The sequence below is a fragment of the Centropristis striata genome, chromosome 12 (genome assembly GCF_030273125.1).
Source record: "Centropristis striata isolate RG_2023a ecotype Rhode Island chromosome 12, C.striata_1.0, whole genome shotgun sequence".
NCBI classification, from domain to species: domain Eukaryota; kingdom Metazoa; phylum Chordata; class Actinopteri; order Perciformes; family Serranidae; genus Centropristis; species Centropristis striata.
The window spans coordinates 12,102,748-12,116,266 of NC_081528.1; the positions used below are offsets into that span (position 1 = coordinate 12,102,748).

General features: G+C 38.0%; 1 protein-coding gene across 1 annotated transcript; it reads right to left on the reverse strand.

Annotated features, from left to right (window-relative positions):
- Positions 1 to 393: 393 nt before the first annotated feature.
- On the reverse strand, positions 394 to 13,229 carry qdpra (quinoid dihydropteridine reductase a). Its single transcript, XM_059346387.1, has 7 exons — positions 13,068 to 13,229; positions 12,865 to 12,957; positions 11,337 to 11,433; positions 10,916 to 11,056; positions 7,801 to 7,909; positions 4,884 to 4,967; positions 394 to 1,455 (listed from the first exon to the last, which is right to left on the reverse strand). The coding sequence occupies exons 1-7, from the start codon at positions 13,149 to 13,151 to the stop codon at positions 1,353 to 1,355; spliced, it is 711 nt and encodes a 236-aa protein (XP_059202370.1). The 5' UTR covers positions 13,152 to 13,229; the 3' UTR covers positions 394 to 1,352.
- Between the last annotated feature and the right edge of the window lie 290 nt (positions 13,230 to 13,519).

Below are 13,519 nucleotides of genomic sequence, written 5' to 3' on the forward strand. Positions count from 1 at the left end.
GTGTTTGAAATCAATCCCATGTTTACTCGCTCCCAATACGACAGCACCCAATAGTTTACTTTATAGGAAGAAGTAAAAAGAAATTTTGAACAATAAGTGTTATCGCTGACATTTAATATGCTCCTGGTGAGCCTGGTGAAATTTTACTGCATTTATGGTATTTTTGAGGGCACTATAAAGTGCATATATTTAAAACTAATGGTGCACAGTAAACAAAATGCACTATAAAATGAATACGGAGTGATTTTGAACATTTGTTATAGTTAACAGCTTCAGAACGGACACTAAATGGATCTTGAGATGAGATTATTTTGAATGAGAATATTAATGATGAGAATATTTTATTTTTAACTGATGTTTCCAAAGTAAAAAAATGAACTTTGAACCTCAAACTGATCTTTAAGTTTGACTCTTTTTATTGTGAATTTGACACAGTTACAATACACGACTTAGAAAACCCACAACAGGAACAGAGCACCATTTTTTTTTTCACAACCACGGACACCAAGGACACTTTGACTTGATAGCTACGAACATAAAATAAGGCCACTCCACTTTACACGTATTGTCCGTTTGAGAGAAGAAGACAGCGGCTTTCTTTGACTTTGAGTTGTTGTTTTTTTTGCTGCAGGCAGAAAACCATCAGGGACGAGATACAGGACAAACAATAAAGGTCTACAGATCTCACATGTGACACGGTAAGTGTTGGATTTCTCAGATGTTGTAAAATAGCTAGTACTGAAGGTATGAAGTTGCTATGCTTTTTGGAGGAAGGGTGCAAAACAGCTCATTGGTTTTCAGCAATTTTCTCCATTATAATTACCGTAACAACACTGCGGTGACAGAGAATTATAATGGTGTGGTATAACCAATTATATATGCATCTTTATCAGTGATAGCTTCAACCGAAAAAAAAGAGCCACATACATTTTGATTTGAAATATTTCCTATTTAACACACTTCACTGATCTTTGACAGAATACTTTGAATAAGTCTTCAAAATTTGTTCTGCAAGAATGGAGAGTGTGTGTCTGTACCATCACTGCAGATCTAACTGTGACTGTGAGAGTGGGATCATTTCAGGGCTTTACAGCTAGATGGCGCTCCGAGGCTGCATTTGCAATAAGAGCCCCCATCCAAACGAACCCATCTGGCCGTCTCCTCTCCACCTCCTTACGTTATCCAGCTCCCCTCCGTCACCACCTCTCTACTTCACCTCTTTATCACTCCTCCTTCTATCTCTCCAACCTCCTCCCCTCTCTCCCAGGCTCTATCTCTGGGCTTCTCCATCTCCTCATCTCTCCCGCTCTCTCCCTCCTAACCCCCATCACCGTCTCCACAGCTCCACTCCTCTACTGCGCAACCCCAGCCTGAGTTTCACCTCCGGAGGTCACCAGCTGCATCAGGCTTCCTGAAGCCGGCCGGTCCACTCCTGTGGCCCAGTTGAAGAACATTCTGGAGTAAAACAAAGAAAATACAGCGATTACTTCGGCAGTCGAAACCCCTTTTATGTTAATGTCTTTATTCAGAATTGTCTGTTTTACTCTGTAGTATAAGAATACCTTATATCACCTATGTCAATTCAACACCATAAATATCAGTGCAGCTTTATCATATGGAAATGTAGTGAGCGCCAACCTTTTGTAAGATGTGAACAGATCAGATGAACTGAAGCATCCTTTCATCAACACAGCAGTGAGTTTACAAAAGTGTTCACGTGAATTCATCATTAACTGGATATTATCTCCTTTTTACTGTTTTGTTTTTTTTTTTGTCTATGAAGCTTCTGCCTATTTGCATTTTTTTGTGTTTGTGTATCTGGGTTTATTTATTTATTTTTCCTGATAAATATTACTTGCTAATTTGCCTGCTGTCCACTAGAATTTTCTATCTTTTTGTATAAATTTGTACCTTAATATTGTCTTAGTCTGGTTCAGTCACACTTTTTAGCCTTTTGGTTTTTTTTAAAAGGTGTGATAAAAAGTAATTATCATTAACCCTACTCATGATAATTTTTCATACAGTTTAATTGTCATTTTTTTGTGCTAATTTCGTCAAGTTTGCATTTGTACGACTTGCAATAAAGCCATTACAATTAATTACTATTAGTAACTATCTGAACACTATTTTCGCTGCCTCAAATCGATTAGTTTGTTATTGTTTGACTTTGGTGTTCCAAAAAAAAAAAAATCTAAAAACTTTCCCTTTAGGTTTGGCTTCTTTTGGGGAAAGAAAAAAATGGTTGTTTTATGAAAAACGCAAAGAAACAGGAAAATATTAAAAATAAGTGTTGTTTTGGTATCAGTATCTCTATTTACACTAATATTGGCAAATAATTAGCTCCAATAAGCACTAGGAATGTATTTTTTAAAAAGTGATTAAACTTATCAGTGGACAGAGGGTAACTGTAAAATGACAGATTTATAGGAGTTGAATAATGAATTTGACAATCTGTGTTCCCAAAGCAATGATAGCAACTGGAAATAAGATCTTTCCACGGATACACAGTCGTGCACCAGTTTAATAAATTAGGTTTGTCATTTAAACTAAGACGTGAGTAGAGCAGTTCGGAAAAGGGACACTGAGCATTAGGCTTAATGACTTAGTGACCTCCCGTCACTTCCCGCCACACCGACTGTTTCTATTCCCGTCCTTAGACCCTCCTCTGTATCCCTGGGGATTATCAAACTGGATCAAATCCCATTTTATCTCTGCTGGCCTACACAGAGCATAAACACAAACTTGTCTCCAAATGCTCCAGGCATTTATTTAGCAACTTCTAGTACTCTCACAACATGCTGTTTCCAGTGCGCTAATTACTCAAATTTAATTAAAACTTTAATTAGAATCAAATAACACAGTCCAGGTATTTTCGTTGTTTAAACACATTCAGACAATAAGTGAAACTTTTGTGAAAATATATCAAATTCCAAACTCACACTGACATTGTTTAAATACCAAAATATGATGAGTTTGTTCCATATTTTTCGTAGTTTGCAGTAGATTTGACATTTGATATCAGGCACGTGTGGTAAGTAAGTGAGAATAAAATGTCATAAATAATACACTTCATGAGCCTCAGTGATCAGCAAGCAAGAAAAACAAACATGCACACACCTGCGCCATCAATCATATTGTTCTGCCAGAGCAGCTAGATCCATTTCTCCAGCTGGCGGTGAAATGTCACATTTCGATTCCCTCTCTCGCTCTTTTAATAATAAATCTGACATGCATATGTGACCAACCACCGGTTCATTCGTGAGCTCAGCCAGTTAATATCATGTGAGGTGTTTCCAGTAGCTTTAGTGTAGTTTAATCGCTGAAAAATGTTTCTCTGATCTGAAGCATCAAAAAGGTAAATGTGATGTTTATTTACGCTGTCGGTTCCTCAGAATCAAAGAGCTTTTTGGGAACTCAAGAATCAGAGAGACTTTAAAAGTATGTGCCAACAGTAGCCTCAACAGTTTAGCAAAACGGTGAGCCATGTTTCAGTATCAGAGACATGTAGAGGATGGAGAGAATGTAAAACACGTACCGTTATGTCCTCAGACTCACAACATCTGAGTAACAGTTGAGCATAAATCAAATCATCCGAGTTCACCGTTTATGGCCACGGATGAGAGCAGTACCTTGTAATACTGGAATATTTTCATATTATTTAAACCTAATGTGTATGTTTGAGCATGTAACATTATGTTATATTGTATTCTTGTAATTAAGTCAATATGCTCACCAACTTAACTAGAAACCACTGGTGATTTATTGCAATATCCAGCCAAGTAAACTACATTTCCAACTGAAAGAGATCAGTGTTAAGGCACTTTGGGAAATATCAGTGGAAGCACAGTATATGGCTGTATGTGGCAGGATAATAGTGAGTGGTTGTGATGAAATAGCTATATCAGAACACTGAACTTAGCAGAGTGATAATGTAAATGTATTGGCTTATTGACATTTTATTTTTCTGGGATAGGCAGTTTTTCAGAAAAGGCAAAAAAAAAAAAAAAAAAAAAAAAAAAAAAAGCCAGAACAGTCATCCTTCTGCAGCTCTCCCCTTGTTGTTCCCAGCCCCTCCCACCACACTTCTGCACTGCTCTTCATACAGTAACCTGTATGAGTCCTAGTCTTTCATTTTAGAAATCCTGATCAAGATCACAATGTTATGTAGCGGCAATTCTTTGAGATTAACCATCCTGTTTTCTATGTGGGCCTGTAAAGCCCTCTGAGATCAGGGACTGTGATTTGAGGCTCTAGCTGCATTAAATGAACTTGAATTAGCCTCAGTTGTGAGCCTTTGGCTACGGGTAGCAGAAGGCTAAACTATTAACATTATTTTCTCTCAATCTGTGAAAAGCTTCGCCGATATTGACATGTGTTCAGTTGCTTTTATTGTCAGACTCTCTTTATACCTCTTTTTGAAAAGTCTCGTCCTTTTTGGGGGGTTGCTTTGAAGTGTAGACAGTTTTTGACAATACTGGAATAGCAACTTTTCCTGCAGGAGTTTCACCCATTGAATCAAGCTTTCACCGTCTGACAGGACAAGCACACACATCTGAATTTGTAGAGCAGACAATGGAAACATCCTCTTTCTGAAATGACCGGTGATTGGCCAAATCCTTTGTCATGGTTTAGATTCTTGAGAACAACTTAAATAACAATGTGCTGAATGACTTATGCACAGATCCATGAAAATATTTTTTTACGATGGTTTGTATGAAAACCAAATACAGATTAGAGTGCAAACATTATTTAAATATGACTTGAGAGCAGAAGCAAGCAAATATTTAGTACATTTATATTGATGAAAATAAATCTGAGCGTGTCACAGAGCTTTCTGCAACCTGTAAATAAAAATAAGAATCATTATTCGCTTCAGCACTCACTCTGCAATGTACTCCAGCGGTGTCCAGGAGCCGAAGTCTGCGTCAGGCATGAACTTCCTGTTCATTGGCGTATCCAAGGTAACCCTGTCAAATTAAACCAGATGACAATCAGGGCAGTGAGCGGCAGAGAGAGAGCGAGAGGGAGAGGGAGAGTGAGAGAACAGGCAGACTGCAGCACCTCCACACACACAGACCACAGAGAGAAAAAGAGATTCATTCATTTGCATCACGTTTTATTATATTCATGAATTCAAATATCACTTAGCAATTCAACACGGCATGCTTTTCTTGTCACCTTTAGTGCATCTAGTCTAATATTTACATGCAATGTCCCTGTGCAGTAGTTTATGAACAACAAAACATCATGGCCTAGATGTACTGTAGTATTTCAGGGGGAATCATCAGCAATTAAAAGCTAAAAACATGCATTTAAATAAAAAAACATATTTTCATAAAGTAGTATTTAACTGCAGAAATACTGAAGGGGGAAATAAGATAATTAGTTATATTTTTTTACTGTACAAATGCTACACAGTGTTGGTACACGATGGTTCAGGAGGAGTTGGGGGTTGGGGGATGCAGCCTGTAACAGAAATGCAAGTCATGGAGCTAATGCTGAACAGATGTGACAGCATATTGGAGAGGCAGATTCTATGCAGCCAAAGAGAGAGCCGGAGCAGGATACCCCCTGAAAAAAAACATTTCCAGCTTCTCACGATGACAGTGCAAAAAAACCCACAATGGTTTAAAATTCAATAACAGAACAGAGGACGGGAGGGTGGGTGGTTGGGGGTCATGATTCACAAGCTTCTGTGTGCGTCAATCATCTAAAACAGATCATGTGCATAACCAAGAGATGGACCGGCAGCTGGATCCACCTTTAATTCCTGCAGCTTATCTGTGCACCTTTCTATTGAACATAACAAAAGGAAAGAAATGTGACACACGGCTAATTTTACAGCACAGTAGGTTTCATCTTTACTCCTTTTACTGGCTGCTTGCAGCGTCATTGTGTTAAAAGCTGCACTGTGCAAGATATTTATGTTAAATATAAAACAATTCCGTCAACCTTAAGCACAAAACGAGGCTGTAATAAAAGAAAAGGTTCACATCAACACTAACAAAAAACCTTTATATATTGGCAATAAAACTGTTGTTGCTGCTGGATGTGGACTCTACGGCCAACAAAAACTAATTAAATTAAGAAGAACAAAACAAAACAATGATACTGGACAAGAAGTGAGTGAGAGCTTCATGCAGGGGAACAAGAAACAAAAATAAACTCACTTTGTCATAAAGCATCACAGACCATCCATCTTCATATATCTTCATGGACTTGCTGTGTGTATTTTATTGCCATCATTACAATGTCTCTGGCTGTTCAATTCAAAGAAGTCTAAAAGTCTCCTATTGTTGCTTCAGTCGACAACATACAAGGTTGTCTGGTGTCGCTATTCTGTTCTATTATTCCCCATTTTAGAGCCAGCCCAAGGCCTAAAATGTTTAACTGCAAGAGCAATAAATATCAAAGCTGCAACTAACTGTCTATTGATTTGTCTATGAAATATGAAAAATGAACATCAGTCTCCCAGAGCCAAAAGTGACAACTTCAATGTTGTTGTTTTATCCGTTTAACAGTGCCAAACCAAAAGATAACCATTTTACTACAATGGAGATACTGGGCCGAAGTAAAAGATACAAATCGTGTTTGATATAAAGCCAAAAAAAAGGGCTGGTTCACCAAATGTTCCCACTTTAGGTCAGGTTAGCCTGTGATTGACTTTGACTCCTTCCTCCTGTGTTTTCAGTTCATCAAAGTAAATTGTAACATTTTGGTCTCTTAAAATGTCTTGTTCACTTTGACTAAAAGACACTAAAAGAATAATTTGGAATAATAGAAGCCCATTGCTAATCAAGCTAGCTATCTAGTGCTAATGTTAGCATTGGGAGATTAACAGTGTCCTTTTGAGTTCCCGATCCATTCTGTGCATGCACTCAAAAACAACTTGATACCGGCGGACAGTATCCACAGTAACTATGTCCATTCATTTTAATGGCATTTTGGATCACCTCTTTTGACTGCTTTAAATCCAAAATTTTGCCATATTGCCACAGTATTATTCTCTTTGAGACACACTCATATCATGTCTCAGCGGCACAAGAAAAAACACATACTTATCTAGTACCCATCCCTTGAGAAATTTAGTCTGCTTAAGCTCTGAAGTAAACTGCACAGCCCGTCAGACACGAGAGGCTCCATTAGTTAGTTAGTCCATTAGGCTTCCATGTTAACAAACTAAATTATTATGTTGTCATATTACTTTTTAATAATGCAGTACAAGTAGTGGTTCAGATTCCGTAAAATAAAACGAAGATTTCAATCAAGTAAAAAAATTATGAAACAAGTAATTGATTAAATTAGTCGTATTTGCTTAGAAATCATAAATGAATACATTTCTTTACATTTTTCACAGGTTGAGGTAAAAGCTTAACATTCTTTTTGAGACAGTAGAGTTCTTTGCTTCTAAATGTGGAAAAGTAGACAATCTTACCATTAGTGAGACTTTGTAGGTTTGTAGCAAAGTGCTTATTTCACTGTACAGACTCTGATATTTTGAGTGTCAAATACTCACATTTGCATCATCTGCCAGTGGGTGAATCATGCCGCAGGTGTGTTTTGACATATTTTCTGTGCCGTTGATTGTACCTGCTGTGAATCCAAGCTGACTACAGCTGCTATCCCCGACAAAAAAGCGAGTCAAAAGCGTTCTCAGATCCACCTCTGAGGCCTACAGGTACAGGTGGAGGGGATTTGGTGGACTTTTACTTTAAAAAGACCCCTACCAGTAAGTGTGATGTTCTAAAATCACCACCTCAGGACTAAATGTGCATCACAACATTTCTCTGCAGTACTTACGGTAGTATAGCCACAGCAGCGGCTCCTGATGGCATCCCGCTGTTTTTTGCTGCGAGGCTCTGACACAGCTGGTGGACAGCAGCTTTGGCCATGCCATAGCCAACCATGCCTGCAGGGAACACATAGAACATTTCTTTTAGCCTCCTAGAGGAAATTCAGACTGCAAAAGGCAACATCAACCGCATCAAATGCAACACACACTGTGCCGGCAGTGGATGACATTGATTTAGTAGCGAGAGGTCAAGTGGAAAGAAATTGGAGAATCTATGGAAGAAACAGCCTAAGACTTTTAAAACTGAAGTGGTCACCAGGTGTGTTTGGCTCAGACAGGAAGGATGTAAGCGAGTCCCATTTAATTAACTTAATACATATAAAACATCCCAAACTGCTTGTTCTTTTCTCTCACGCCTCAAGATTTTTTACACCATAGTTACCATGGATATAGTTACAGGAATGTTTTGTAGCTTCAGCATCTGGAAGTGTTTCCCCCCCATACATCTAACAAGCTTGTTGAAGAATGCAAAGCATCTGCCCACCACACTAAACCAATCTTATGACAGGCTTACAGAAAACAGACCAATGAGAACAAGAGGAACAAGGGGTGGTGACATGGCTTTTATTACAAGCTTTTTGTTTTTCCCACTAGGAGGAAAATCAAAAGCAGCACGAGTTAGAGATGCCAGTCAGTCATGCAATGGTTCCGATGGCGGTTAAATCAACAGGCTTTGATGCACCTTGTACCTGATAAGACAGAGACTGATAGACAATGTGCATCCATCAACACATCCTAATTACAAATGGCATAAAATTGGGTGATGGAGGATAGAAGGAGTAAAATAATGCTACATGATAAACTGAAGGCTTAAAATAGACTCCGTGAATGGTGATGAGTATCAGCCAATACTGCATCCAGCAATCGCCCCCCAAAATCCTGATCGGAGCACCCTTAGTTTAGTTATTACTACTATGAAAGAGTTAAACAGAGAACTTAGTAGCTGTACTTAGTGTAACAATTTAGTTACAAAAAATCTCAACGCCAGAAATAGTTTTTAAATGGTGCCAATTGTTTTAATTCAGTAAACTTCTACAAAATAAATGTTTACATTATATCTTAAATGTGTTTAATTATAAGCAGCTGATGCAACAAGCTTCAGAGAAGAAGATGCAACAGGAAACTGGACCAGAAGAAGCTTAAAACCGAAGCGTCTAAACAAAGGAATCATTCAGCCAATAGTTTCTTCATGTTCAAGGCTATTCTGATTCTGATGTCACAGGTTAATCTTCATCTACTGGTTGTGCAAACAAAAACTTGACAATGCATCTGTGTTGAAGTTAAAAGGCAACAAGCTCCTTTGACACAATTAATAACATTGTTGGCTGTTCATCCAAAAACTGAAAGCTATCTTTAGTCTATTTTAGAGGATAATGGGGATTAAGAAAAAGTCACAAGCACAGAAAGGACCCCCATCTGTCTGGGGCTCAACCTCTGTTTTAAACCCTAAATCAAAGTTTAGGATTACTGAAAAACCTTTCACGAGGTTTGACGACTCTTTCTTGGTCTGTTACCTTTTAAACTGGCTTTGGAATTTCAAATTGTAATTGAATCAGAACAGGAAACATGATTTTGTTCATTCAATCAATTTTACATTAATAATTTAATTTACAACACCCTTCAAAGTTTACGAGTTATCCTAATCTGCTTTTCTTGTTTCAGAAGCAGAGATGATCTGGATTTGATCGACGCTCATTAACTCTTTTACTCACTTTGTTTGATCAAAGCACACAGAAGGAAGGACGGAGTGCCTCTCAACAGTGTTTGTTATATTGCTTAGCATGTGGCTCTTGATATTGATTCACATTTAATTAGAGCCCACATATGGCTTCATAGAGAAAAAAAAGTTCCTTTGTGTTTAAAATCCCTAATGAAGCTGCTCTGCAGACAGCTGCAGGTTCCTACATACAGTAAATAAAAGCTCAGTCAAACGAGAACAATAGATATCAGGAACCCCAAAACTGCATGAGAGCAGCAAACACTCCGTCTACATGGACAATGTGTGCCGAGCCACAACTGCTGAGTCATTCTCTCTATAAGCTAGCAGCCAATGAGCTTTGTGCAGACTGCTGAGCCAGGACTTTGTATTGCTGTGGAGTTGGATATCGGCCCATCACATGGTTAGCTTGGATACAGCGGAGACTGGACATCACATGGCTCCAAACCAAAGCCTCTCTGGATGCCACAGAGACTGACATGAGGCCAGATGGTGGCACGTTAACAATGGATGTCTACTGGTAGAATTAAATCAACACACACAGCATCAAAAAAATATGAAGTTAAGCTTTTTTGTGCACTCCAACATTATTATAGTAAATTACTTTAGTTATGACAAAAAAACATCATATCATGTATCTGGATTTGCTTGGTGTTCCAAAAGATTTCTTTAAGGGTTTTAATCATAAAATATAATGAGAAATATTTGAAGCTTTATTCGAAAAAACGAAGTACGAAACGAAAGAAGTACGACTTAGCCAACAGTTGAAATCCATCTGTGTCTCTGGAGATGTTTAATAACCATCAGCCTCTCTGTTACAGCTCCGGACTATTAGAATTTTTAAACAACATTATAAACCGTCGTATTCTACTGCATTTTGTTTATTTCACTCTGTAGTTCATGGCTGCTTAAATAAACCCCAATCAGTCACATTGTAATTATTCAGCCCTGTGTGCAGTAAAATGAGCAGGTCAGGGTTGAGTCAATTGCTCAAGGACACTAACAGAGCACAGGTTGTTGTGGGACGAACCCCAGAGCTCATTAACTATTCTATCTTTTTCCCCCTTGTTTTGTTTCTTGGATCCATTTTATCGACACCTTTTCCTCGCACTGTTGTGAGCTGTGTGAGATCCCTCCCTGTGTGTCTGATCAGTATGTCAATTCCCTGGTCAAAGCCCTGCAGCTCTTTCTATTACCTACCTAATTTGGATTGGCAGGTTGGACAACAACGCTAAATGCACAATGTAGTCTCCAATATATCAAAGTCTGCCCACAACCCTGACGTGACACAAGGCCAAACCAGGTCATCACGAGGAGAACGGTAAACACAGACGATGTGGCCTCACCTCCGGTGCCCGACAGGGCTGCTTTGGCCCCGGCCAAGGTCAACAGTCCGTCTGTTTTTAGGTGCTGAGCAGCAAGGTGGCTGGAGATAGTGGAGGTCCACACGCTCTGCTTCCACATCAGATCTGTGTTTTTGTATAAATCTGGAAAAGTAAAAAAAAAAAAGACAATTTAAATCACTGGCATCTTAATAATTCTTCACCTTTTTTAGTTTGGAAAATACAAGGAGGATTCTGTTACTTTAAGAAGGAGCCATGCTAGCTGTTTCCTACTGTTTCCAGTCATTACGCTAAGCTAAGCTAACTTGCTGGTTCTTATTTACTGTACATTTATTCAGCCTGAGTTTAAATGTAGGCCTGAATGGCTGCAGGGAAAAAATGGCTGATGATTAATGTTACAGCAAACACAAAGCTAAACTCTGACCTTTGGAACTGCAGCTTCCTCCAGCCCATCCTCCCGCCACGCACAAGATGGCATCCACTTTCTGTTCCCCTAGCAACTGGGCCACATCAGTCGTCACCTGCACGAAATGAGAGATAATAACTGACGCCTTTTCATAACGCCACAGGGCGAACGCCATTTAAATGTCAACAAGCTCTCAGTTCAGACACCAGCTGGAAATGTTTAGTACACATTCTGTGCTGCGTTCAGGTCAACAAACAACATTTGGAAAATTGGAAAAACCGTTCACAGTAGGTGATGAATACAGGGAACTCTTTAATTAACTTTATTGCAAAAAAAGAAAAATGCAAATATGTCCTATGGTCTCAAGGATGGAGCTGTAGGAGAAAGGAGCTTCAAACCTAGCCTTTAATGTATATATTTTTCAAAAATATTATTACTTCTTATGTTTTATTATATTTATCTTTATAACATTTTATACCCCTTTTTATATTTATTATTTACTGTGAATATTTTTATTGCTTATATTTTTTTGTTATTTTATTATATTAAATATTTTATGTGTTTTTATATTTAATATGTATTGATTTTTTTATGTTTTATATTTATTATATGGTTTTATTGGTTATTACATCTTGTCAATATGTTACATTAGGTTTTAATATATTTTATATGGTCATATAAACTTGATAAATAAATCCATAAAAATTTGTTCATACGCTTTCATATATCCGCCAAGAATAGATGGATTACATAATTACATTTTTTTGTCTTGCGGTGACCTTTTAGGTTGTAAGCAGCATTAACTGAATAAACAATACAAATTATTAATTGATGGACTTTTAATAAGGCTGAAAATATATAATACAGTTTCATATAAAAAAAAAAAAGTATATATTATTGTTGGACTCCAAATGAATGAAGTCTCATGACTCAAAGCAGTCAAACCAGCAATTCTGTAGTGAAAAAAAATTAAGTAAATAAAAGATTTAATGATGATGATCTATCAGACGATAAAGACATTGACAGACAGGGTGGAAATTATATCCACAGGTAAACATATTGGCCTGTAAATTCAGTAAGTGTTCAGTAAAAAGCTTACAATGACAGTGTGAATCTGCTGCAGTGCAACCGTCTTATTTCAGCCTCAACCAATCATGAATCAAGATCTGGTTGGTGGAATAACTGGCTTTTGATGTACGTAAATTTATGATAATATATTTTTCTCCACTTTTATTTTCTTCTATGCGTTTGTATTTCATCGTGCCATGTGCTGTGTCCTTAATAAAGTCTGAATGCAATTATATTCTCAAATTTCCTGTATTTCTATTGCAACTTGAACGCAGCATTAGCATACACATTTTCTAGCAAAGCAAAAACAAAACAATAAACACATCGTAATTATGATTTACTGAATTTATATCAACAGTTAGACTTTAACTGACTCTAACAGTTATACTGCTGCCTGGTAGCTCCTCAGTTTCACATGTATGAGTCAGAAATATGAACTATATTTAATTCATTATACTGACTGTGAGGTGCAGCTCACCTGTCCTGCCTGCTCCGTGAAAGATTCACACAACTTCACAATCACGTTCTCGTTAGCCTCCTCGTTTGCAGCCATGTCGATGGAAGCGACCCACTGTTAATTTAATTTAATAATACAGACAGATTTACAGTTAGCTCATCACTTAGCGGCGCAGAGAGTTAGCATCCCATGCTAGGTCAGTAGGGCTGACAGCTCACACTCACCCATCCTTTGGATTTGAAGTGCTGGACACACTTTGAGCCCAGAGCTCCTCTACCGCCGTAAACGATCACTCGGTTAGCAGCCATGTTTGTGCTCGGATTAGTAAGTAAGCAGAGTGAGAGCAGCTGAGGCAGAGCTGCAGCTAAAATACACACATAGGCAGAGAGGAGAGGAGGAGGAGAGGAGGCGTTTCTCCGGTTGTGCAACAAGTTAGCTGAGCCACATGCTGCGTTCACAGACGGTCGTAAAAACACCACCACCAAGAGGAAACATGCAGCAAATGCATGATCCTGATAATTATAGGTGGAATGTAACTAAGTATATTTACTCAAGTACTTTTGAGGTACTCTACTTGAGTATTTCCATTAATGTTAAAATTAAAATTCACTTTATACCTCTGTGCCACTACAGTTTAGAGGCAAATATTGTACTTTTTTCCTTTTCATTATTAATT

What these genes read in the sequence shown, in the direction of transcription:
- qdpra (XM_059346387.1), bottom strand. Translation starts at nt 13,151, where the DNA reads ATGGCTGCTAACCGAGTGATCGTTTACGGCGGTAGAGGAGCTCTGGGC. An exon ending in AGGAAGCTGCAGTTCCAAAG is followed by an intron (nt 11,057 to 11,336) that starts GTCAGAGTTTAG and finishes TTACTTTTCCAG; the next exon opens with ATTTATACAAAAACACAGAT. An exon ending in AGCCCTGTCGGGCACCGGAG is followed by an intron (nt 7,910 to 10,915) that starts GTGAGGCCACAT and finishes TGTTCCCTGCAG; the next exon opens with GCATGGTTGGCTATGGCATG.